The sequence below is a fragment of the Oncorhynchus tshawytscha genome, linkage group LG16 (assembly GCF_018296145.1).
Source record: "Oncorhynchus tshawytscha isolate Ot180627B linkage group LG16, Otsh_v2.0, whole genome shotgun sequence".
Taxonomy (NCBI): Eukaryota; Metazoa; Chordata; class Actinopteri; order Salmoniformes; family Salmonidae; genus Oncorhynchus; species Oncorhynchus tshawytscha.
This window is the reverse complement of record NC_056444.1, coordinates 6,850,653-6,878,177: the sequence shown is the minus strand read 5'-3', so window position 1 is coordinate 6,878,177 and position 27,525 is coordinate 6,850,653. Positions and strand designations below refer to the sequence as shown.

Genomic DNA, 27,525 nt, shown 5'->3' with positions numbered 1-27,525 from the left:
CTGAGTCTGTACATAGTTAAAGCTTTCCTTAAGTTTGTGTCAGTCACAGTGGTCAGGTATTCTGTCAATGTGTACTCTCTGTTTAGGGCCAAATAGCATTCTAGTTTGCTCTGTTTTTCTTTTAATTCTTTCCAATGTTTCAAGTAATTATCTTTTTGTTTTCTCATGATTTGGTTGGGTCTTATTGTGTTGCTGTCCTGGGGCTCTGGGGGGTCCATTTGTGTTTGTGAGTCCCCGTACCAGCTGAGGGGGCTTTTCTCCAGGTTCACCTCTCTGTAGGTGATGTTATTGTTGTTATGGAAGGTTTCTGAATCGCTTTTTTTTAGATGGTTGTAGAATAAAATAAAATAAATCTGGATTTTGATCATTAGGGGGAATCGTCCTAATTCTGCTCTGCGTGAATTATTTTGTGTTTTACATTGTACGCATAATTCTGCATGCAGAGATTTATGAAATCTTGGTTGGTGAGCGGACCCCAGACTTCACAACTATAAAGGGCAATGGGTTCTATATCTGATTCAAGTATTTTTAGCCAGATCCTAATTGGGATGTCAAATTTATGTTCCTTTTGATGACATAGAAGGCCCTTCTTGCCTTGTCTCTCAGATCGTTCACAGCTTTGTGGAAGTTACCTGTGGTGCTGATGTTTAGGCCAAGGTTTGTATCGTTTTTTTGTGTGCTCTTGGGCAACGGTGTCTAGATGGAATTTGTATTTGTGGTCCTGGTGACTGGACCTTTTTTGGAACACCATTATTTTGGTCTTACTGAGATTTACTGTCAGGGCCCAGGTCTGACAGAATCTGTGCAGAAGATCTAGGTGCTGCTGTAGGCCCTCCTTGGTTGGAGACAGAAGCACCAGATCATCAGCAAACAGTAAACATTTGACTTCACAGTCTGGTAGGGTGAGGCCTGGTGCTGCAGACTGTTCTGGTGCCCTCGCCAATTCAGGGTAGCCTAGTGGTTAGAGCGTTGGACTAGTAACCGGAAGGTTGCAAGTTCAAACCCCCGAGCTGACAAGGTACAAATCTGTCGTTCTGCCCCTGAACAGGCAGTTAACCCACTGTTCCTAGGCCGTCATTGAAAATAAGAATTTGTTCTTAACTGACTTGCCTAGTTAAATAAAGGTTAAATTAAAAATTAAATTTATATAAATGTTGAAGAGGGTGGAGCTTAAGCTGCCACTCTGTCTCCGCTTGACCAAAAGCATCTCAAGGCTAAGTTCATCGTTAGAACCTTCGTAGCCACATCGTTAAATTTCATAGCGGTTTCCCAAAACCATCCTTACTAAATTTGCACTAACCACTAACTGGTGTTTACCTACTGCCTCAGACTCCTCGTAGAACTGCTAACTGGGTATACCTCCTGCCTCAGACCAGGAAGTAAACCCAGAGACGAAAAAAGCTGGATATGTCAGGCCAGCATCACTAAAGCTGCCTGTCTGTGGGCCTGTCACCATGGTAACGCCTATAAAGAGCTGGATATTAGTGACAGGATGTCAGGCCAGCAACACTAAAGCTGCCTGTCAGTGAGCCTGTCACCATGGTAACACCTATAAAGAGCTGGATATTAGTGACAGGATGTCAGGCCAGCAACACTAAAGCTGCCTGTCTGTGGGCCTGTCACCATGGTAACGCTCAAGCCAGACTGTATAGTCGCCAGTGGTGTGTTTGCGTCTAGCCTTCTCTTTCTTCCAAAGGGGTTGTTGAAGGAAATGTCAACGTGTTAATTATATGTATGTAACAGTGTTTGTACGATGGTACATAAACAGCAGCGTTGCCAACCAGTCAGTCACTAACGGATCTGACGCACTTGTTTTCAGTCCCGACCATGTCTGCTCCCCCCGGAGCCCCTCCCCCTCCTCCACCTCCTCCTCTCCCTGGGCAGAGCCCCCCAGTGGCCCCAGTGGCTTCTGCAGCAATAGGTGAGCCCAAAGAACCACAAACCACTATACCTCCGCTCTGCCACCTCCCTCTGCACGAGGGCTCCAGTGGACAATCATGGTGATGGAGGTGGTGGTGGTGGAGGAGGTGGTGGTGGAGGTGGTGGTGGTGGTGGAGGTGGTGGTGGTGGTGGTGGTGGTTGTGGAGGTGGTGGTGGTGGAGGTGGTGGTGGTGATGGAGGTGGTGGTGATGGAGGTGGTGGTTGTGGTGGTGGTGGTGATGGTGATGGTGCTTGGGTTCTGGTTCTCAATCTACATTCAGGTTATGTCCCAAACGGAACCCGATTCCCTACATAAGTGCACTCCTTTTGACCAGGGTCCATAGGGCTTTGCTCCAAAGTAGTGTACTATGAATAGAATAGGGTGCCATTTGGAACATAGCCCAGACAGTGCCCTGAAGAAGTCTCTTCTCGTCTGGCTGTAGGACCATGTTAAAATGAAGTCTCTAATTAAATGGCCTGTTCTCTTCTGGCTGTCTGTGATCCTGTCACCATGGTAACAGTGCCAGTGTCTGTGAGCCTGTCACTATGGTAACAGATCCAGTGTCTGTGAGCCTGTCACTATGGTAACAGATCCAGTGTATGTGAGCCTGTCACTATGGTAACAGATCCAGTGTCTGTGAGCCTATCACTATGGTAACAGATCCAGTGTCTGTGAGCCTGTCACTATGGTAACCGATCCAGTGTCTGTGAGCCTGTCACTATGGTAACAGATCCAGTGTCTGTGAGCCTGTCACTATGGTAACAGTGCTGAGCCTGTCATCATGGTAACAGCTCCAGTGTCTGTGAGCCTGTCACCGTGGTAACAGCTCCAGTGTCTGTGAGCCTGTCACCGTGGTAACAGCTCCTGTGTGTGAGCCTGTCACCGTGGTAACAGCTCCTGTGCTGTGAGCCTGTCACCGTGGTAACAGCTCCAGTGTCTGTGAGCCTGTCACCGTGGTAACAGCTCCAGTGTCTGTGAGCCTGTCACCATGGTAACAGCTCCGGTGTCTGTGAGCCTGTCACTGTGGTAACAGCTCCAGTGCCTGTGAGCCTGTCACCGTGGTAACAGCTCCATTCGGTGAGCCTGTCACCATGGTAACAGATCCAGTGTCTGTGAGCCTGTCACCATGGTAACAGCTCAAGTGCCAACCCCTATTTCCTTTTTTTTCTTAAATTGATTTTACAATGTTCCAAATGTCCACAAAGATAGTTTTGCACATCTTCCCAATGCCAGTTCCAATACCCTTCGATGAGAGAACAGGTGCTTGTCAAGAAATGACCAGCTGCATTGTGTGTAATGTACTCCAGAACATGATGTATGTGGTTGATTTGACTCAATGTCTCTGGCCATAGTATGAAATCAGCTTCCATCTGTTCGGAGTAAGAATCATATTGGGGTTGTGTGTGTCTATGGTTTGTGTTTATTTTTCCACTGCATGTCTTCTAGTCAGTATGTGAAGGGTTTCATTTGATTGACTGTCATAGCTTTGAAGTACAGGGGCTGTATGTTTTCAAGCGTCTCAACAGTCATAGTGCTGATCTAGGATCAGTTTAGCCGTCTTAGTTCAATAATGAATAAGAGTATATGGACAGAAGGGATCTGATCTCAGATGAGCACTTTTACTCTGAGATGCTTTGTGAATATGGGCCCTGGTCTTCATGTGTGACTATGTGTTTCTGGATGTTCTATCAATGTTGCAGATGCATTGTGTCTTTCGTTGTCACAGTATTATGACATCCCTGGCTATGACCCTGGTATAACCCTGTGCCACTCGTTCAAGATGGCCGCTAAGAAAAAAAAAAAAAAATGCTACAAATGAAGAAAGAAACATTATTTTTTTTTCTCAGCTTATCAATCAAAAACATCAGTGGAATTGTGAGGTCCGTACTTACGAACTCTTGCTTACACCTCAGTTCAAAAAGCATTTGGAACAAATATACTAGCTGTTAGCTTTTTCCCATTAGAAAACATGTAATAACTAGCCGACTTGCTACCAGGAGTCACCTGTGCTTTGTTATCTGGTTACAGCCGGTAGAGAGGAAGGCTCAGTCTGAGGGACATGTTAACTGTTTGTTGAGTCCTCTGTTCACCTGAGTCTGAACTTGTTCCGGTTAGATCCGTGACTATTTGAGAGAAGAGCTTCTCCAGAGAGCTACCGTCATCTGACCCAGTAAACAGGACATGTCCAAATGTAGGAAAATACATTCTACACACACACAAACACGTACACCTGCACTTTCATATTTACACACACACACACACACACACACACACACACACACACTCGCCCTCATTCAAATACTTCCTCATACCGTAGCAACATATCTACCTGTGTGTCTGGGCACTTCCTCATACCTTAGTAATACATCTATCTACCTGTGTGTCTGGGCACTTCCTCATACCTTAGTAATACATCTATCTACCTGTGTGTCTGGGCACTTCCTCATACCTTAGTAATACATTTATCTACCTGTGTGTCTGGGCACTTCCTCATACCTTAGTAATACATTTATCTACCTGTGTGTCTGGGCACTTCCTCATACCTTAGTAATACATTTATCTACCTGTGTGTCTGGGCACTTCCTCATACCTTAGTAATACATCTATCTACCTGTGTGTCTGGGCACTTCCTCATACCTTAGTAATACATCTATCTACCTGTGTGTCTGGGCACTTCCTCATACCTTAGTAATACATTTATCTACCTGTGTGTCTGGGCACTTCCTCATACCTTAGTAATACATCTATCTACCTGTGTGTCTGGGCACTTCCTCATACCATAGCAACATTTCTACCTGTGTGTCTGGGCACTTCCTCATACCTTAGTAATACATTTATCTACCTGTGTGTCTGGGCACTTCCTCATACCATAGCAACATTTCTACCTGTGTGTCTGGGCACTTCCTCATACCTTAGTAATACATCTATCTACCTGTGTGTCTGGGCACTTCCTCATACCTTAGTAATACATCTATCTACCTGTGTGTCTGGGCACTTCCTCATACCTTAGTAATACATCTATCTACCTGTGTGTCTGGGCACTTCCTCATACCTTAGTAATACATCTATCTACCTGTGTGTCTGGGCACTTCCTCATACCTTAGTAATACATTTATCTACCTGTGTGTCTGGGCACTTCCTCATACCTTAGTAATACATCTATCTACCTGTGTGTCTGGGCACTTCCTCATACCATAGCAACATATCTACCTGTGTGTCTGGGCACTTCCTCATACCTTAGTAATACATCTATCTACCTGTGTGTCTGGGCACTTCCTCATACCATAGCAACATTTCTACCTGTGGCGTGTGTCTATTGTGTATATTTACAGCATTCAAACAGTCTTGCAATATGATTTGAATACAGCAAAGAACTTGTGTCACTCCGTAAATGCTGCAGGTTCAGTGGTGTTGACCCCTCAGTCCCCGTGGAGTGGTGTTGACCCCTCAGTCCCCGTGGAGTGGTGTTGACCCCTCAGTCCCCGTGGAGTGGTGTTGACCCCTCAGTCCCCGTGGAGTGGTGTTGACCCCTCAGTCCCCGTGGAGTGGTGTTGACCCCTCAGTCCCCGTGGAGTGGTGTTGACCCCTCAGTCCCCGTGGAGTGGTGTTGACCCCTCAGTCCCCGTGGAGTGGTGTTGACCCCTCAGTCCCCGTGGAGTGGTGTTGAGTCCCCCCCTCAGTCCCCGTGGAGTGGTGTTGACCCCTCAGTCCCCGTGGAGTGGTGTTGACCCCTCAGTCCCCGTGGAGTGGTGTTGACCCCTCAGTCCCCGTGGAGTGGTGTTGACCCCTCAGTCCCCGTGGAGTGGTGTTGACCCCTCAGTCCCCGTGGAGTGGTGTTGACCCCTCAGTCCCCGTGGAGTGGTGTTGACCCCTCAGTCCCCGTGGAGTGGTGTTGACCCCTCAGTCCCCGTGGAGTGGTGTTGACCCCTCAGTCCCCGTGGAGTGGTGTTGACCCCTCAGTCCCCGTGGAGTGGTGTTGACCCCAGTCAGTCCCCGTGGAGTGGTGTTGACCCCTCAGTCCCCGTGGAGTGGTGTTGACCCCTCAGTCCCCGTGGAGTGGTGTTGACCCCTCAGTCCCCGTGGAGTGGTGTTGACCCCTCAGTCCCCGTGGAGTGGTGTTGACCCCTCAGTCCCCGTGGAGTGGTGTTGACCCCTCAGTCCCCGTGGAGTGGTGTTGACCCCTCAGTCCCCGTGGAGTGGTGTTGACCCCTCAGTCCCCGTGGAGTGGTGTTGACCCCTCAGTCCCCGTGGAGTGGTGTTGACCCCTCAGTCCCCGTGGAGTGGTGTTAGCCCCTCAGTCCCCGTGGAGTTGCAGAAAGCCCCAGGAGGTGTTGGGTATTTTATTAGGATCCCCATTAGCTGTTGCAAAAGCAGCAGCTACCCTTCCTGGGGGTCCACACAAAACATGAAACATGAAACATTATATTGAAAGACACAATACAGAACATTAATAGACAACAGCTCAAGGACAGAACTACAGAAAATATTTTAAAAGGCACACTTAGCCTATATATCAATGTATACACACAAACCATCTAGGTCCAATAGGGGAGAGGCGTTGTGCCGTGAGGTGTTGCTTTATCTATCTGTTTTTTTTTTTTTTTACCCCTTTTTCTCCCCAATTTCGTGGTGTCCAATTGTTGTAGTAGCTACTATCTTGTCTCATCGCTACAACTCCCGTACGGGCTCGGGAGAGACGAAGGTTGAACGTCATGCGTCCTCCGATACACAACCCAACCAAGCCGCACTGCTTCTTAACACAGTGCGCATCCAACCCGGAAGCCAGCCGCACCAATGTGTCGGAGGAAACACCGTGCACCTGGCGACCTTGGTTAGCGCGCACTGCACCCGGCCCGCCACAGGAGTCGCTGGTGCGCGATGAGACAAGGATATCCCTACCGACCAATCCCTCCCTAACCCGGACGACTGAGCACATCTGGGACATCATGTCTCGCTCCATCCACCAACGCCACGTTACACCACAGACTGTCCAGGAGTTGGTGGATGCTTTAGTCCAGGTCTGGGAGGAGATCCCTCAGGAGACCAGGAGACCATCCGCCACCTCATCAGGAGCATGCCCAGGCGTTGTAGGGAGGTCATACAGGCACGTGAAGGCCACACACACTACTGGGCCTCATTTTGACTTGTTTTAAGGACATTACCTCAAATTTGGATCAGCCTGTAGTGTGGTTTTCCACTTTAATTTTGAGTGTGACTCCAAATCCAGACCTCCATGGGTTGATAAATTATCAATGGAAATCAAATTTTTGTGTGAATTTGTTGTCAGCACTTTCAACTATGTAAAGAAAAAAGTATTTAATAAGAATATTTAATTAATTCAGATCTAGGATGTGTTATTTTAGTGTTCCCTTTATTTTTTTGAGCAGTGTGTATATATATATATGTGTGTGTGTGTGTGTATACTGCAACACCTCCCCCATAAGAATTTCTGTCTCTTCTACATATGTTATATCCTTGTATTGCTACTGATGTATCATCAAATGAATTATCTAAGTGAGTCTCAGAAATGGATAATATATTCATGTTATCTGATGTTAGCAAGTTATTGATTCCATGAACCTTGTTTGGGCTACATATATTAATCTGGGCTATTTTCAGCCCTTTCCTAGGTGCTGATCATAGATAGACATCATATGGACAAGAACAGACGAAGCCAGAAAAAAAAAAAAAAACATTCAGCTGTCCATTAATCGTGTGTGTGTGTGTGTGTGTGTGCGCACACACTGCGGGGTTGAAGCTACGAACCCATATGCTTGGCTCTCTCATCCCTTCCAGGCTTCTGGGAGGGAGGATGGACAATGAGCCGGTCATAGTGGATGTTGTATTGATCCCTCAGTCGGTGTGGAGTGGTAGAAAGCCCCAGGAGTAGTTGAAGGAGCTGTCCCCTTTTAACTGTCTCCTTCTGTCCTTAAATCATGTGTCTATTCTCCCCTGCATTGCATCAATCAATGCCTGCGTGTCACGTCATCGACTGCAGTCGGGGTTAAGATGGATGTCTGATATGGTTTGCTGATATGTTAAATTCCTATCCAGGCATTGTACGATCTGGTATACCTCTGCAATGTAGTCGGGAAGTTACTCCATCTATGAATTGGGGTGTGTCTGTCCATCAGGAAGGGAACACCCCCCTGAAATGGATAAAAATGAATGGGAAGTCATTGGCACGTCCATCAGGAAGGAACTCCACCTATGACTTGGTGTGTGTCTGTCCATCAGGAATGTGTGTGGTGATTCCCCCCCCCCCTCTCCTCCTCTGGGTCTCTGTGATTGGTCTTAATGCTGGTGGGTCAGTTGCTTTGAGGAGCCAGTTGAATGCTCTGCAAATCTTAAGTCTACTCTGTTATTGGGTGTCTCTGATTAATTTTCTGGGTTCTGTCTCTCTTTCGGTCTCTTTCTGTCTCTCTCTTTCTGTCAATCTCTCTTTCCCTCTCTCTCTTTCTTTCTTTCTTTCCCTTGGTCTTTTCTTCTATCTGTCCCCCTCCCAATCTCTCTGCCTCTCCCTCCTCCCCTCTATCTGTTTTGCTCTCTCTCTTTCTCTGGGTGTTTCTACTCTAGCGGTGGCCCCCGGGCCTGGTCTTGGCCCCATCCCCATGTCCCAGTTCGGCACCATCTCGCGGCAGATCTCACGGCACAACTCTACCACCTCTTCGGTCTCCATGGTTTCGGCCACGGGCACCTACCGCCGGGCGCCGTCCGTCACCTCCCAGTTCTCCCTGCAGCAGCAGCAGATACAGCAGCCGTACATTAACGGGGGAACCTCAACCTACCCCCAGAACTCAAGTAAGACACATGTCCCCCCCACCAACCCCCTCTATTAGACTGGAGATAGATAGATAGATAGATTCCCCCCACCAACCCCCTCTATTAGACTGGAGATAGATAGATAGATAGATAGATAGATAGATAGATAGATAGATAGATAGATAGATAGATTCCCCCCCACCAACCCCCTCTATTAGACTGGAGATAGATAGATAGATAGATAGATAGATAGATAGATAGATAGATAGATAGATAGATAGATTCCCCCCACCAACCCCCTCTATTAGACTGGAGATAGATAGATAGATAGATTCCCCCCACCAACACCCCTCTATTAGACTGGAGATAGATAGATTCCCCCCAACACCCCTCTATTAGACTGGAGATAGATAGATTCCCCCCCCACCCCCACCAACACCCCTCTATTAGACTGGAGATAGATAGATGGATCACCCCCCTATTAGACTGGAGATAGATAGATCCCCCTATTAGACCCAACAACCCCTCTATTAGACTAGATAGATAGATAGATAGATTCCCCACCCCTCACCAACACCCCTCTATTAGACTGGAGATATATAGATTCCCCCCATCCCCACCAACATCCCTCTATTAGACTGGAGATAGATAGATAGATTCCCCACCAACACCCCTCTATTAGACTGGAGTTAGATAGATAGATTCCCCCAACACCCCTCTATTAGACTGGAGATAGATAGATTCCCCCCACCCCCACCAACACCCCTCTATTAGACTGGAGATAGATAGATAGATCACCCCCTATTAGACTGGAGATAGATAGATCCCCCCCAACACCCCTCTATTAGACTGGAGATAGATAGATTCCCCCCCAACACCCCTCTATTAGACTGGAGATAGATAGATAGATTTCCCCCCCCCACTCACCAACACCCCTCTATTAGACTGAGAGATAGATAGATAGATCCCCCCTCACCAACACCCCTCTATTAGACTGGAGATAGATTCCCCACCAACACCCCTCTATTAGACTGGAGATAGATAGATTCCCCCCACCCCCACCAACACCCCTCTATTAGACTGGAGATAGATAGATCCCCTATTAGACTGGAGATAGATAGATCCCCCCCCAACACCCCTCTATTAGACTGGAGATAGATAGATTCCCCCCCTCCCCCAACACCCCTCTATTAGACTGGAGATAGATAGATCCCCCCCTCACCAACACCCCTCTATTAGACTGGAGATAGATAGAATCCCCCAACACCCCTCTATTAGACTGGAGATAGATAGATTCCCCCCAACACCCCTCTATTAGACTGGAGATAGATAGATAGATCCCCCAACACCCCTCTATTAGACTGGAGATAGATAGATAGATTCCCCCCTATCAGACTGGAGATAGATAGATTTCCCCCTATCTCCAGTCTAATAGGGGGGATCTATCTATATATCTCCAGTCTAATAGGGGGGGATCTATCTATCTCCAGTCTAATAGGGGGATCTATCTATCAGACTGGAGATAGATAGATCCCCCTATTAGACTGGAGATAGATAGCTAGATCCCCCCCTTTATTAGACTGGAGATAGATAGATCCCCCCACCCTTATTAGACTGGAGATAGATAGATCCCACCCCCTTATTAGACTGGAGATAGATAGATCCCCCACCCTTATTAGACTGAAGATAGATAGATCCCCCTATTAGACTGGAGATAGATAGATAGATAGATAGATAGATTCCCCCCACCAACCCCCTCTATTAGACTGGAGATAGATAGATTCCCCCAACACCCCTCTATTAGACTGGAGATAGATAGATAGATAGATTCCCCCACCAACCCCCTCTATTAGACTGGAGATAGATAGATTCCCCCCACCAACACCCCTCTATTAGACTGGAGATAGATAGATTCCCCCAACACCCCTCTATTAGACTGGAGATAGATAGATAGATATAGATTCCCCCACCAACCCCCTCTATTAGACTGGAGATAGATAGATAGATTCCCCCCCTATTAGACTGGAGATAGATAGATTCCCCCTCTATTAGACTGGAGATAGATAGATTCCCCAACACCCCTCTATTAGACTGGAGATAGATAGATAGATAGATAGATAGATAGATAGATAGATAGATAGATTCCCCCCACCAACCCCTCTATTAGACTGGAGATAGATAGATTCCCCCACCAACCCCCTCTATTAGACTGGAGATAGATAGATTCCCCCACCAATCCCCCCTCTATTAGACTGGAGATAGATAGATTCCCCCCACCAACACCCCTCTATTAGATTGGAGATAGATAGATTCCCCCAACACCCCTCTATTAGACTGGAGATAGATAGATATAGATTCCCCCCTCTATTAGACTGGAGATAGATAGATTCCCCCCCAACACCCCTCTATTAGACTGGAGATGGATAGATAGATAGATAGATAGATTCCCCCCACCAACCCCCTCTATTAGACTGGAGATAGATAGATTCCCCCCACCAACCCCCTCTATTAGACTGGAGATAGATAGATTCCCCCCACCAACCCCCTCTATTAGACTGGAGATAGATAGATTCCCCCACCAATCCCCCTCTATTAGACTGGAGATAGATAGATTCCCCCCCACCAACACCCCTCTATTAGATTGGAGATAGATAGATTCCCCAACACCCCTCTATTAGACTGGAGATAGATAGATATAGATTCCCCCCCCACCAACCCCCTCTATTAGACTGGAGATAGATAGATAGATTCCCCCTATTAGACTGGAGATAGATAGATTCCCCCAACACCCCTCTATTAGACTGGAGATAGATAGATTCCCCCCCACCAACACCCCTCTATTAGACTGGAGATAGATAGATTCCCCCCTATCAGACTGGAGATAGATAGATCCCCCTATTAGACTGGAGATAGATAGCTAGATCCCCCTTATTAGACTGGAGGTAGATAGATAGATCCCCCTTATTAGACTGGAGATAGATAGATCCCCCCTTATTAGACTGGAGATAGATAGATTCCCCCCACCAACACCCCTCTATTAGACTGGAGATAGATAGATTCCCCCCTATTAGACTGGAGATAGATAGATTCCCCCAACACCCCTCTATTAGACTGGAGATAGATAGATAGATAGATAGATAGATATAGATTCCCCCACCAACCCCCTCTATTAGACTGGAGATAGATAGATAGATTCCCCCTATTAGACTGGAGATAGATAGATTCCCCCCTATTAGACTGGAGATAGATAGATTCCCCCAACACCCCCTATTAGACTGGAGATATATAGATAGATATATAGATAGATAGATAGATAGATTCCCCCACCAAGATCTATTAGACTGGAGATAGATAGATTCCCCCACCAATCTATTAGACTGGAGACAGATAGATTCCCCCATCAACCCCCTCTATTAGACTGGAGATAGATAGATTCCCCCAACACCCCTCTATTAGACTGGAGATAGATAGATTCCCCCCACCAACCCCCTCTATTAGACTGGAGATAGATAGATTCCCCCCACCAACCCCACCTCTATTTGACTGGAGATAGATAGATTCCCCCCACCAATACCCCTCTATTAGACTGGAGATAGATAGATTCCCCCAACACCCCTCTATTAGACTGGAGATAGATAGATAGATAGATATAGATTCCCCCACCAACCCCCTCTATTAGACTGGAGATAGATAGATTCCCCCCCCTATTAGACTGGAGATAGATAGATCCCCCCTATTAGACTGAGAGATAGATAGATTCCCCCAACACCCCCTCTATTAGACTGGAGATAGATAGATAGATAGATTCCCCCACCAACCCCCTCTATTAGACTGGAGATATATAGATTCCCCCCACCAACACCCCTCTATTAGACTGGAGATAGATAGATCCCCCCCCAACACCCCTCTATTAGACTGGAGATAGATAGAATCCCCCACCAACCCCCTCTATTAGACTGGAGATAGATAGATTCCCCCACCAACACCCCTCTGTTAGACTGGAGATAGATAGATTTCCCCCTATTAGACTGGAGATAGATAGATTCCCCCCTATTAGACTGGAGATAGATAGATTCCCCCCCCTATTAGACTGGAGATAGATAGATTCCCTGCCCCAACACCCCTCTATTAGACTGGAGATAGATAGATCCCCCCAACACCCCTCTATTAGACTGGAGATAGATAGATAGATTCCCCCCACCAACACCCCTCTGTTAGACTGGAGATAGATAGATAGATTCCCCCTATTAGACTGGAGATAGATAGATAGATTCCCCCACCAACACCCCTCTATTAGACTGGAGATAGATAGATAGACCCCCTATTAGACTGGAGATAGATTCCCCCAACACCCTTCTATTAGACTGGGGATGGATGGGGGATAGGTGGGTGGGTGGGTGGATTGATACTATAGATAGATAAGTCCCCCTATTAGACTGGGGATGGATGGGGGGTGGGTGGGTGGATTGATACTATAGATAGATAAGTCCCCCCCAACCCCCCAACACCCCCTATTAGACTGGGGATGGATAGATAGATGGATGGATGGATGGATGGATGGATGGATGGATGGATGGATGGATGGATGGATGGATGATGGAATGGATGGATGGATGGATGGATGGATGGATGGATGGATGGATGATGGAAGGGTGGGTGGATCGATACTATAGATGGATAAATTCCCTCTTATGGGAACGGCACTTCCCTCTTGTCTTTACTAGCACAGGGGAGCTACACTAGGCACTACTTTCCCTATGGACCCAGGTCAAAAGTAAAGCACTACATAGGGAAAAGGGTGCCATTTGTACACTATGCACTACTTTCCCTATGGACCCAGGTCAAAAGTAGTGCACTACATAGGGAATAGGGTGCCATTTATGAATCATCCAGTCTACCACTCTCATTGGATGGCCCAGAAGCTAATTACTTCACTGTCACTGTCACTGTCACTCAAATCAAATTGTATTTGTCACATGAGACGAATACAACAGGTGAAGAAGACCTTACTTACAAGCGCGTAATCAACAATGCTTTAAGAAGTTTTAAGGAAAATAAATGTAAAGTAAAAAAAATGTAAAAAAATTAAAGTTACAAATAATGAAACAGTCGCAGTCACCATGGCAACTGACTGATTTCAGTGTCGTCCAGGTTCTAATCTGTGATTGGCTCTGCAGGTTAGAGTTTGTAGTCAGAGGCCGGTGACAGCGCCACAGTCGTTTCATCCTCAAGGTCAGGGGTGGTTTCTCCAAAGCATCAGATACTGATTTCTCTCCTGTCGAAGTGCTCTGGTGAACGTCTTGTACATTTGACGTAGAATATATTCCAGTCCTCGGATTCTCCAGCTGGTACATTCAATATGCCTCTGTTTTAAGTACGATCTGAGGATTTGTTAAAATCACAATTTATTTGTGTGTTTCACAACCTCTTTAAAGTGGTTGATTTCCACCTCTCTCTTCTCTCCCTGTTCCCTCAAATGTACTAGTGTCCACTTGTAGTCCTCTGTCCTGTACCCTTCCACTAAAACTCCCGTGGGAACACAGACACAGGCCGGTGATGTGCAGGGTGGACTGAACTCAATAACCTCATCAAGTCAAAATGGGAAAAATAAATAAATCAATTCAAAAGAAGATAGAGAATAAAATGTGATGAAGTCAAGCTGTCGGCAGCCACGTGTTCCAGTTGGAATTGAGATTCGCCTCGGCTCTCCCCTCTCTCCCATTCACTTACACTGTGAAAGACCGGGCTGGCGTTCATCTCACTGTCACAATGTTAACAGGCATCACCGTGTGCGGAGGGTTGTCATTGAATGTTAAGGTCCATCAAGCACTAAGAGGACACTGTCTTGTGTCCCAAATCGCACACTATTCCCCACAGGGCTCTGGTCTAAAGTAGTGCACTATAGAGGGAATAGGGTCCATAGGGCTCTGGTCTAAAGTAGTGCACTAGATAGGGAATAGGGCTCTGGTCTAAAGTAGTGCACTATATAGGGAATAGGGTGCCATAGGGCTCTGGTCTAAAGTAGTGCACTATAAAGGGAATAGGGTCCATAGGGCTCTGGTCTAAAGTAGTGCACTATAAAGGGAATAGGGTCCATAGGGCTCTGGTCAAAAGTAGTGCACTATAAAAGGAATAGGGTACCATTTGGGATGCACAAACAGAATGGAGGAGGAGGAGGAGCCAGAACCCTCGTCCCCCTACATCATTTATAACTGTAGTCACTCTTCCCTTCTTGTCGTTGCGTCTAGTCCCAGATCTACACCGCACGCTGTAGACGCGAGAGATGTCCAGGCCTGGAACTTTCAGATGATTCTTTTTCTTCTCTCCTTTTTGTAGTGATGTCATGAACCCCGTGGCTGTTCCATAACACGACTTTCTGCAGCTGCTAATGAGCCACTTATCCAAGCATATATAACGGCATGGCGTGCTTCCTTCAGTAAAAGATCCTGATTTAGACATGGGGTTGACCTCGAGCCTATAGTTTAACAGCCATTTTAAAACAGCATTAGCAGGGGTTGACCTCGAGCCTATAGTTTAACAGCCATTTTAAAACAGCATTAGCAGTAGCCTTTCTAGGGGTGGAATTTGAAAAGATTAAATATTGGACCCTATCTTATCTATTCATGTAAAAAAAAAAAATTATAATAATTTAATTTCAGACAGAAACATCAGGCCGTCGATGATTGTAAGACAAAATATGCATTTAGACATCGGTGCGGACAACTGCAACATGCTACTGCAGCTGATTACACACAGGTGGACCCCTGCTGTGATGAGTCACTTGTCCCTGACCCTTGACCCTGACCATCTCTAAGGTCAGCTGTTTATTTTAAAATGGTGGCACCATAGAAATAGAGTCTGTAGAACGGGCCTCCCCATTTAAATCAATGATGACATACTGGGTGGATCGGCAGCCATTGTGAGTGTACCCATGAGTTGACCAGTCAAATGGCCAGGATTAGAGGTTCGAAGGCCTTATCGATTATATTTCTATGGGTGGCACTCTTCACGCCACGGTTTGTGAACGTAACTCGGTTCATTGAAAGCCAGGGGCAGTAGGGTTGCAGACAGCCGTACGGCAACGCTACAATCATCTCATTCAGATTAGGATTAGGAGCAGGAACTGGCAATTTGACAATAATCAAACCTAATCTCTATATAATCCCTCAGTCTGTACTAAAATCAAACCTAATTTCTGTATAATCCCTCAATCTGTACAACAATCAAACCTAATCAATTCAATTCAAGGGGCTTTATTGTCATGGGAAACATGTGTTCACATTGCCAAAGCAAGTGAGGTAGATATTATACAAAAGTGAAATAAACAATAAAAATTAACAGTAAACATTACACATACAGAAGTTTCAAAACAATAAAGACATTACAAATGTCATATAATATATATATATATACAGTGCCTTGCGAAAGTATTCAGCCCCCTTGAACTTTGCGACCTTTTGCCACATTTCAGGCTTCAAACATAAAGATATAAAACTCAATTTTTTTGTGAAGAATCAACAACAAGTGGGACACAATCATGAAGTGGAACGACATTTATTGGATATTTCAAACTTTTTTAACAAATCAAAAACTGAAAAATTGGGCGTGCAAAATTATTCAGCCCCTTTACTTTCAGTGCAGCAAACTCTCTCCAGAAGTTCAGTGAGGATTTCTGAATGATCCAATGTTGACCTAAACCCTTCTTGCTGCTGTGATGGCACACTGTGGAATTTCACCCAGTAGAGATGGGAGTTTATCAAAATTGGATTTGTTTTCGAATTCTTTGTGGATCTGTGTAATCTGAGGGGAATATGTATCTCGAATATGGTCATACGTTGGACAGGAGGTTAAGAAGTGCAGCTCAGTTTCCACCTCATTTTGTGGGCAGTGTGCACATAGCCTGTCTTCTCTTGAGAGCCATGTCTGCCTACGGCGGCCTTTCTCAATAGCAAGGCTATGCTCACTAAATCTGTACATAGTCAAAGCTTTCCTTAAGTTTGGGTCAGTCACAGTGGACAGGTATTCTGCCACTGTGTACTCTCTGTTTAGGGCCAAATAGCATTCTAGTTTTCTCTGTTTTTTTGTTAATTCTTTCCAATGTTTCAAGTAATTATCTTTTTGTTTTCTCATGATTTGGTTGGGTCTTATTGTGCTGCTGTCCTGGGGCTCTGTAGAGTGTGTTTGTGAACAGAGCCCCAGGACCAGCTTGCTTAGGGGACTCTTCTCCAGGTTCATCTCTCTGTAGGTGATGGCTTTGTTATGGAAGGTTTGGGAATCGCTTCCTTTTAGGTGGTTGTAGAATTTAACAGCTCTTTTCTGGATTTTGATAATTAGTGGGTATCGGCCTAATTCTCTCTGCGTGAATTCTGCGTGCAGAGTCTCAATTTGGTGTTTGTCCCATTTGATGAATTCTTGGTTGGTGAGCGGACCCCAGACCTCACAACCATAAAGGGCAATGTATAACTGTAACTGATTCAAGTATTTTTAGCCAGATCCTAATTGGTATGTTGAAATTTATGTTCCTTTTGATGGCATAGAATGCCCTTCTTGCCTTGTCTCTCAGATTGTTCACATCTTTGTGGAAGTTACCTGTGGCGCTGATGTTTAGGCCAAAGTATGTATAGTTTTTTGTGTGCTCTAGGGCAACAGTGTCTAGATGGAATTTGTGTTTGTAGTCCTGGTGACTGGACCTTTTTTGGAACACCATTATTTTGGTCTTACTGAGATTTACTGTCAGGGCCCAGGTCTGACAGAATCTGTGCAGAAGATCTAGGTGCTGCTGTAGGCCCTCCTTGGTTGGTGACAGAAGCGCCAGATCATCAGCAAACAGTAGACATTTGACTTCGGATTCTAGTAGGGTGAGGCCGGGTGCTGCAGACTTTTCTAGTGCCCGCGCCAATTCGTTGATGTATATGTTGAAGAGGGTGGGGCTTAAGCTGCATCCCTGTCTCACCCCACGACCCTGTGTGAAGAAATGTGTGTTTTTTGCCAATTTTAACAACACACTTGTTGTTTGTGTACATGGATTTTATAATGTCGTATGTTTTACCCCCAACACCACTTTCCATCAATTTGTATAGTAGACCCTCATGCCAAATTGAGTCGAAGGCTTTTTTGAAATCAACAAAGCATGAGAAGACTTTGCCTTTTGTTTTGGTTTGTTTGGTTGTCAATTAGGGTGTGCAGGGTGAATACATGGTCTGTTGTACGGTAATTTGGTAAAAAGCCAATTTGACATTTGCTCAGTACATTGTTTTCATTGAGGAAATGTACGAGTCTCTAATCTCTGTATAATCCCTCAATCTGTACAACAATCAAACCTAATCTCTGTATAATCCCTCAGTCTATACAACAATCAAATACCTTGGGAAACCTGGACTCAGTCTCTGGCCTCCCTGAACTAAAAACCACAAGCATAGATTTGTACACATTACATATCAAACTAATTTCCTTGTAGAAGTGCACAAAACTCATGACTAACCTTGCAATGTGTGTGTCTCTTAATTCTTGCAATGATAGTATTGTATTGACTTGGGTAGAGGCACTCTGTTTCCTGTTGACTTGGGTCGGGGTACTCTGTTTCCTGTTGACTTGGGTCGGGGTACTCTGTTTCCTGTTGACTTGGGTCGGGTACTCTGTTTCCTGTTGACTTGGGTCGGGGCACTCTGTTTCCTGTTGACTTGGGTCGGGGCACTCTGTTTCCTGTTGACTTGGGTCGGGGCACTCTGTTTCCTGTTGACTTGGGTCGGGGCACTCTGTTTCCTGTTGACTTGGGTCGGGGCACTCTGTTTCCTGTTGACTTGGGTCGGGGCACTCTGTTTCCTGTTGACTTGGGTCGGGGCACTCTGTTTCCTGTTGACTTGGGTTGGGATAATATTTTCATCTATTGTTGGTGACTGATATCTGTTTCTCTCGTCCTTCTCTCTGTCCTCTCTGTCTACTTTATATCCTTGATTTCTCTCTTTTCGTTTGGTATGTGTGGGGGGGCTTCCCGTGGCTATAGCTGCCCCTCCTCCCCCCATGCCCCAGCTGACTCCACAGATACCTCTGACAGGCTTTGTGGCCAGGGTGCAGGAGAACAGTAAGTCCACAGCCCCAGCACACACTCTCTCTGTTCCCCAGATCACTCTCCCTGTTCCCCAGATCGATCACTCACCCTTTTCCCTTAAATCTGAGTAGAACAACCCCCATCTGTCAATCACATACAGCATGCTTTGTGCCTGTTCACTCAACTGTCCTGCCTGTCTGTCTGTCCTGCCCATCTGTCTGTCCTGTGCAGTAGACAGCTCTTATCTATTGTCTGTGTTAATAAATAGTATTCTCAGACAGATGCTTATTGCCATTGACACCCATTGCTTTCTCCGCTATGCAGATACTGAGGACAAATAGTGTAAAAAGTGGCTCCATTCCAAGATTATTCAGGAGAATGTATACAATACCCCATAGTGACATCACAACACCCCATAGTGACATCACAACACCCCATAGTGACATCACAACACCCCATAGTGACATCACAACACCCCATAATGACAAAGCAAAAAAAAAATGTTTTTACATGTTTTGCTCATTTATGAAATAAACAAAACCTGAAATATCACATTTACATAAGTATTCAGACCATTTAATCAGTATTTTGTTGAAGTACCTTTTGCAGTGATTACAGCCTCAAGTCTTCTTGGGTATGACGCTACAAGCTTGGCACACCTGTATATGGCACAGCCAGAAGAGGACTGGCCACCCCTCATAGCCTGGTTCCTCTCTAGGTTTCTTCCTAGGTTTTGGCCTTTTCTAGGGAGTTTTTCCTAGCCACTGTGCTTCTACACCTGCATTGCTTGCTGTTTGGGGTTTTAGGCTGGGTTTCTGTACAGCACTTTGAGATATCAGCTGATGTACGAAGGGCTATATAAATACATTTGATTTGATTTATATTGGATGTTTCTCCCATTCTTCTCTGCAGATCCTCTCAAGCTTTCTCAGGTTTGTTAAAGCACCTTTGGCAGCGATTACAGCATCGAGTCACTCTGGAGCAGGTTTTCATCAAGGATCTCTCTGTACTTTGCTTCGTTCATCTTTGCCTCGATCCTGACTAGTCTCCCAGTCCCTGCCGCTGAAAAACATCCCCACAGCATGATACTGCCACCACCATGATTCACCGTAGGGATGGTGCCAGGTTTCCTCCAGACGTGACACTTAGCATTCAGGCCAAAGAGTTCAATCTTGGTTTCATCAGACCAGATAATCTTGTTTGTCATGGTCTGAGAGTCCTTTAGGTGCCTTTTGGCAGACTCCAAGCAGCCTGTCATGTGCCTTTTACTAAGGAGTGGCTTCTGTCTGGCCACTCTACCATAAAGGCCTGATTGTTGGAGTGCTGCAGAGATGGTTGTCCTTCTGGAAGGTTATCCCATCTCCACAGAGGAGCTCTAAAGCTCTGTAAGAGTGACCATTGGGTTCTTGGTCACCTCCCTGACCAAGGCCCTTCTCCCCCGATTGCTCAGTTTGGCCATGCGGCCAGCTCTAGGAAGTGTCTTGGTGGTTCCAAACTTCTTCCATTTAAGAATGATGGAGGCCACTGTGTTCTTGGGGACCTTCAATGCTGCAGAAATGTTTTTTTTTGTAGCCTTTCCCAGATCTGTGCCTCGACACAATCCTGTCTCGGATCTATACGGACAATTCCTTCAACCTCGTGGTTTGGTTTTTGCTCTGACATGCACCGTCAACTGTGGGACCTTATATAGACAGACAGGTGTGTGCCTTTCCAAATCATATCCAATCAATTTAATTTATCACAGTTGGACTCCAATCAAGTTGTAGAAACATCTCTAGGATGATCAACTGAAACAGGATGTACCTGAGCTCGATTTAGTCTCATAGCAAAGGGTCTTAATACTTATGTAAATAAGGTATTTCTGTTTTTTATTTTTAATACATTTGCAAACATTACTCAAACCAGTTTTCACTTTGTCATTATGGGGTTATTGTGTTTACATTGCAAAAAAACAAACATGTAATCAATTTTAGAATAAGGCATGATGTAACAAAATGTGGAAAAAGTCAAGGGGTCTGAATACTTTCCGAAGGCGCTGTATGTTAAGTATAATTTCACCCACAAAAAAATCACAGAATGAGCGGCACATATTGAAGGACTAAACATATTGAAGGACTAAACATATTGAAGGACTAAACAGGACTAAACATATGGAAGGACTAAATATATTGAAGGACTAAACAGGACTAAACATATTGAAGGACTAAACATATTGAAGGACTAAACAGGACTAAACATATTGAAGGACTAAACAGGACTAAACAGGACTAAACATATTGAAGGACTAAACAGGACTAAACAGGACTAAACATATTGAAGGACTAAACAGGACTAAACATATTGAAGGACTAAACATATTGAAGGACTAAACAGGACTAAACATATTGAAGGACTAAACATATTGAAGGACTAAACATATTGAAGGACTAAACATATTGAAGGACTAAACAGGACTAAACATATTGAAGGACTAAACAGGACTAAACAGGACTAAACATATTGAAGGACTAAACAGGACTAAACATATTGAAGGACTAAACATATTGAAGGACTAAACAGGACTAAACATATTGAAGGACTAAACATATTGAAGGACTAAACATATTGAAGGACTAAACATATTGAAGGACTAAACATATCGAAGGACTAAACAGGACTAAACATTGAAGGACTAAACAGGACTAAACATATTGAAGGACTAAACATATTGAAGGACTAAACAGGACTAAACATATTGAAGGACTAAACAGGACTAAACATATTGAAGGACTAAACAGGACTAAACATATTGAAGGACTAAACAGGACTAAACATATGGAAGGACTAAACATATTGAAGGACTAAACAGGACTAAACATATTGAAGGACTAAACATATGTAAGGACTAAACATATTGAAGGTCTAAACAGGACTAAACATATTGAAGGACTAAACATATTGAAGGACTAAACAGGACTAAACAGGACTAAACATATTGAAGGACTAAACATATGGAAGGACTAAACAGGACTAAACATATTGAAGGACTGAACAGGACTAAACAGGACTAAACATATTGAAGGACTAAACATATTGAAGGACTAAACAGGACTAAACATATTGAAGGACTAAACATATTGAAGGACTAAACAGGACTAAACATATTGAAGGACTAAACATATGTAAGGACTAAACATATTGAAGGACTAAACATATTGAAGGACTAAACAGGACTAAACATATTGAAGGACTAAACAGGACTAAACATATGGAAGGACTAAACATATTGAAGGACTAAACAGGACTAAACATATTGAAGGACTAAACAGGACTAAACATATTGAAGGACTAAACATATTGAAGGACTAAACATATTGAAGGACTAAACATATTGAAGGACTAAACATATGGAAGGACTAAACAGGACTAAACATATTGAAGGTCTAAACAGGACTAAACATATGGAAGGACTAAACATATGGAAGGACTAAAAGGACTAAACATATGGAAGGACTAAACATATGGAAGGACTAAACATATTGAAGGACTAAACATATTGAAGGACTAAACAGGACTAAACATATTGAAGGACTAAACAGGACTAAACATATTGAAGGACTAAACATATTGAAGGACTAAACAGGACTAAACATATTGAAGGACTAAACATATTGAAGGACTAAACATATGGAAGGACTAAACATATGGAAGGACTAAACATATGGAAGGACTAAACATATGGAAGGACTAAACATATTGAAGGACTAAACATATTGAAGGACTAAACAGGACTAAACATATGGAAGGACTAAACAGGACTAAACATATTGAAGGACTAAACATATTGAAGGACTAAACAGGACTAAACATATGGAAGGACTAACATATGGAAGGACTAAACATATTGAAGGACTAAACAGGACTAAACATATTGAAGGACTAAACATATTGAAGGACTAAACAGGACTAAACATATGGAAGGACTAAACAGGACTAAACATATTGAAGGACTAAACATATGGAAGGACTAAACAGGACTAAACATATTGAAGGACTAAACATATTGAAGGACTAAACAGGACTAAACATATTGAAGGTCTAAACAGGACTAAACAGGACTAAACATATGGAAGGACTAAACATATTGAAGGACTAAACAGGACTAAACATATGTAAGGACTAAACATATTGAAGGTCTAAACATATTGAAGGACTAAACAGGACTAAACATATGGAAGGACTAAACATATGGAAGGACTAAACAGGACTAAACATATTGAAGGACTAAACATATTGAAGGTCTATTGAAGGACTAAACAGGACTTAACAGGACTAAACATATTGAAGGACTAAACGTATTGAAGGACTAAACAGGACTAAACATATTGAAGGACTAAACAGGACTAAACATATTGAAGGACTAAACAGGACTAAACAGGACTAAACATATTGAAGGACTAAACAGGACTAAACATATTGAAGGACTAAACAGGACTAAACATATTGAAGGACTAAACATATTGAAGGACTAAACAGGACTAAACATATTGAAGGACTAAACATATGGAAGGACTAAACATATTGAAGGACTAAACAGGACTAAACATATTGAAGGACTAAACATATTGAAGGACTAAACAGGACTAAACATATGGAAGGACTAAACATATGGAAGGACTAAACATATGGAAGGACTAAACATATTGAAGGACTAAACATATTGAAGGACTAAACAGGACTAAACATATGGAAGGACTAAACATATGGAAGGACTAAACATATTGAAGGACTAAACATATTGAAGGACTAAACATATTGAAGGACTAAACATATTGAAGGACTAAACAGGACTAAACATATTGAAAGACTAAACATATTGAAGGACTAAACAGGACTAAACATATTGAAGGACTGAACAGGACTAAACAGGACTAAACATATTGAAGGACTAAACATATCGAAGGACTAAACATATTGAAGGACTAAACAGGACTAAACATATTGAAGGACTAAACATATGTAAGGACTAAACATATTGAAGGTCTAAACAGGACTAAACATATTGAAAGACTAAACAGGATTAAACATATTGAAGGTCTAAACAGGACTAAACATATGGAAGGACTAAACATATTGAAGGACTAAACAGGACTAAACATATGGAAGGACTAAACATATTGAAGGACTAAACAGGACTAAACATATTGAAGGACTAAACAGGACTAAACATATAAACAGGACTAAACATATTGAAGGACTAAACATATTGAAGGACTAAACAGGACTAAACATATTGAAGGACTGAACAGGACTAAACAGGACTAAACATATTGAAGGACTAAACATATCGAAGGACTAAACAGGACTAAACAGGACTAAACATATGGAAGGACTAAACAGGACTAAACATATTGAAGGACTAAACATATTGAAGGACTAAACAGGACTAAACATATTGAAGGACTAAACAGGACTAAACATATTGAAGGACTAAACAGGACTAAACATATTGAAGGTCTAAACAGGACTAAACATATGGAAGGACTAAACATATGGAAGGACTAAACATATTGAAGGACTAAACATATTGAAGGACTAAACATATTGAAGGACTAAACAGGACTAAACAGGACTAAACATATTGAAGGACTAAACATATTGAAGGACTAAACAGGACTAAACATATTGAAGGACTAAACATATTGAAGGACTAAACAGGACTAAACATATTGAAGGACTAAACATATTGAAGGACTAAACATATTGAAGGACTAAACAGGACTAAACATATTGAAGGACTAAACAGGACTAAACATATTGAAGGACTAAACATATTGAAGGACTAAACATATGGAAGGACTAAACATATGGAAGGACTAAACATATTGAAGGACTAAACATATGGAAGGACTAAACAGGACTAAACATATTGAAGGACTAAACAGGACTAAACATATTGAAGGACTAAACATATTGAAGGACTAAACAGGACTAAACATATTGAAGGACTAAACATATTGAAGGACTAAACAGGACTAAACATATGGAAGGACTAAACATATGGAAGGACTAAACAGGACTAAACATATTGAAGGTCTAAACAGGACTAAACATATGGAAGGACTAAACATATTGAAGGACTAAACATATTGAAGGACTAAACATATTGAAGGACTAAACATATTGAAGGACTAAAAGGACTAAACATATTGAAGGACTAAACAGGACTAAACATATTGAAGGACTAAACATATTGAAGGACTAAACAGGACTAAACATATTGAAGGACTAAACATATTGAAGGACTAAACATATTGAAGGACTAAACAGGACTAAACATATTGAAGGACTAAACATATTGAAGGACTAAACAGGACTAAACATATGGAAGGACTAAACATATTGAAGGACTAAACAGGACTAAACATATTGAAGGACTAAACAGGACTAAACATATGGAAGGACTAACATATTGAAGGACTAAACATATTGAAGGACTAAACAGGACTAAACATATTGAAGGACTAAACATATTGAAGGACTAAACAGGACTAAACAGGACTAAACATATGGAAGGACTAAACAGGACTAAACATATTGAAGGACTAAACATATGGAAGGACTAAACAGGACTAAACATATTGAAGGACTAAACAGGACTAAACATATTGAAGGACTAAACAGGACTAAACATATGGAAGGACTAAACATATTGAAGGACTAAACATATTGAAGGACTAAACAGGACTAAACATATTGAAGGACTAAACATATTGAAGGACTAAACATATTGAAGGACTAAACAGGACTAAACATATTGAAGGACTAAACAGGACTAAACAGGACTAAACATATGGAAGGACTAAACATATTGAAGGACTAAACAGGACTAAACATATTGAAGGACTAAACATATTGAAGGACTAAACTGGACTAAACATATTGACATATGGAAGGACTAAACATATGTAAGGACTAAACATATGGAAGGACTAAAAGGACTAAACATATTGAAGGACTAAACATATGGAAGGACTAAACATATTGAAGGACTAAACATATTGAAGGACTAAACAGGACTAAACATATGGAAGGACTAAACAGGACTAAACATATGGAAGGACTAAACATATGGAAGGACTAAACATATGGACTAAAAGGACTAAACATATTGAAGGACTAAAAGGACTAAACATATTGAAGGACTAAACATATTGAAGGACTAAACATATTGAAGGACTAAACAGGACTAAACATATTGAAGGTCTAAACAGGACTAAACAGGACTAAACATATGGAAGGACTAAACATATTGAAGGACTAAACAGGACTAAACATATGTAAGGACTAAACATATTGAAGGTCTAAACATATTGAAGGACTAAACATATGGAAGGACTAAACATATGGAAGGACTAAACAGGACTAAACATAGTGAAGGACTAAACATATTGAAGGTCTAAACAGGACTAAACATATTGAAGGACTAAACATATTGAAGGTCTAAACAGGACTAAACAGGACTAAACATATTGAAGGTCTAAACAGGACTAAACATATTGAAGGTCTAAACATATGGAAGGACTAAACAGGACTAAACATATTGAAGGACTAAACATATGGAAGGACTAAACATATGGAAGGACTAAACAGGACTAAACATAGTGAAGGACTAAACATATTGAAGGTCTAAACAGGACTAAACATATTGAAGGACTAAACATATTGAAGGTCTAAACAGGACTAAACAGGACTAAACATATTGAAGGACTAAACATATGGAAGGACTAAACAGGACTAAACATATTGAAGGACTAAACATATGGAAGGACTAAACATATTGAAGGACTAAACATATTGAAGGACTAAACATATTGAAGGACTAAACAGGACTAAACATATGGAAGGACTAAACATATTGAAGGACTAAACAGGACTAAACATATTGAAGGACTAAACATATTGAAGGACTAAACAGGACTAAACATATTGAAGGACTAAACAGGACTAAACAGGACTAAACATATTGAAGGACTAAACATATTGAAGGTCTAAACAGGACTAAACATATTGAAGGACTAAACAGGACTAAACATATTAAACTAAACATATTGAAGGACTAAACATTGAAGGACTAAACATATTGAAGGACTAAACATATTGAAGGACTAAACATATGGAAGGACTAAACATATTGAAGGACTAAACATATTGAAGGACTAAACATATTGAAGGACTAAACATATTGAAGGACTAAACATATTGAAGGTCTAAACAGGACTAAACATATTGAAGGACTAAACATATTGAAGGACTAAACATATTGAAGGACTAAACAGGACTAAACATATTGAAGGTCTAAACAGGACTAAACATATTGAAGGTCTAAACATATGGAAGGACTAAACAGGACTAAACATATTGAAGGACTAAACATATGGAAGGACTAAACATATTGAAGGACTAAACATATTGAAGGACTAAACAGGACTAAACATATGGAAGGACTAAACATATGAAAGGACTAAACATATTGAAGGACTAAACATATTGAAGGACTAAACAGGACTAAACATATTGAAGGACTAAACAGGACTAAACATATTGAAGGTCTAAACAGGACTAAACATATGGAAGGACTAAACATATTGAAGGACTAAACAGGACTAAACATATTGAAGGACTAAACAGGACTAAACATATTGAAGGACTAAACAGGACTAAACATATTGAAGGTCTAAACATTTATGTTACTGGCAGAATTAAAGTAACACCATTTTATAGCTGCTTCGTAACGGTACGAAGGCTTTCATTT

General features: G+C 42.5%; 1 protein-coding gene across 7 annotated transcripts in view; it reads left to right on the top strand.

Annotated features, from left to right (window-relative positions):
- The window catches only part of LOC112240213 (abl interactor 1), a 99,030-nt gene that overhangs the window by 68,073 nt on the left and 3,432 nt on the right, over nucleotides 1-27,525 (top strand). For 2 of the 7 annotated variants that reach the window (XM_042298713.1, XM_042298714.1), the window contains 3 exons: nucleotides 1,820-1,921; nucleotides 8,498-8,722; nucleotides 18,687-18,764. The exons of 1 other annotated variant lie outside the window; for it this stretch is intronic. In XM_042298713.1, coding sequence (XP_042154647.1) covers nucleotides 1,820-1,921; nucleotides 8,498-8,722; nucleotides 18,687-18,764 — 405 coding nt within the window. The remainder of the gene's footprint in view (nucleotides 1-1,819; nucleotides 1,922-8,497; nucleotides 8,723-18,686; nucleotides 18,765-27,525) is intronic. 4 more of the 7 variants (XM_042298716.1, XM_042298717.1, XM_042298715.1 and 1 more) reach the window with 3 other exon arrangements.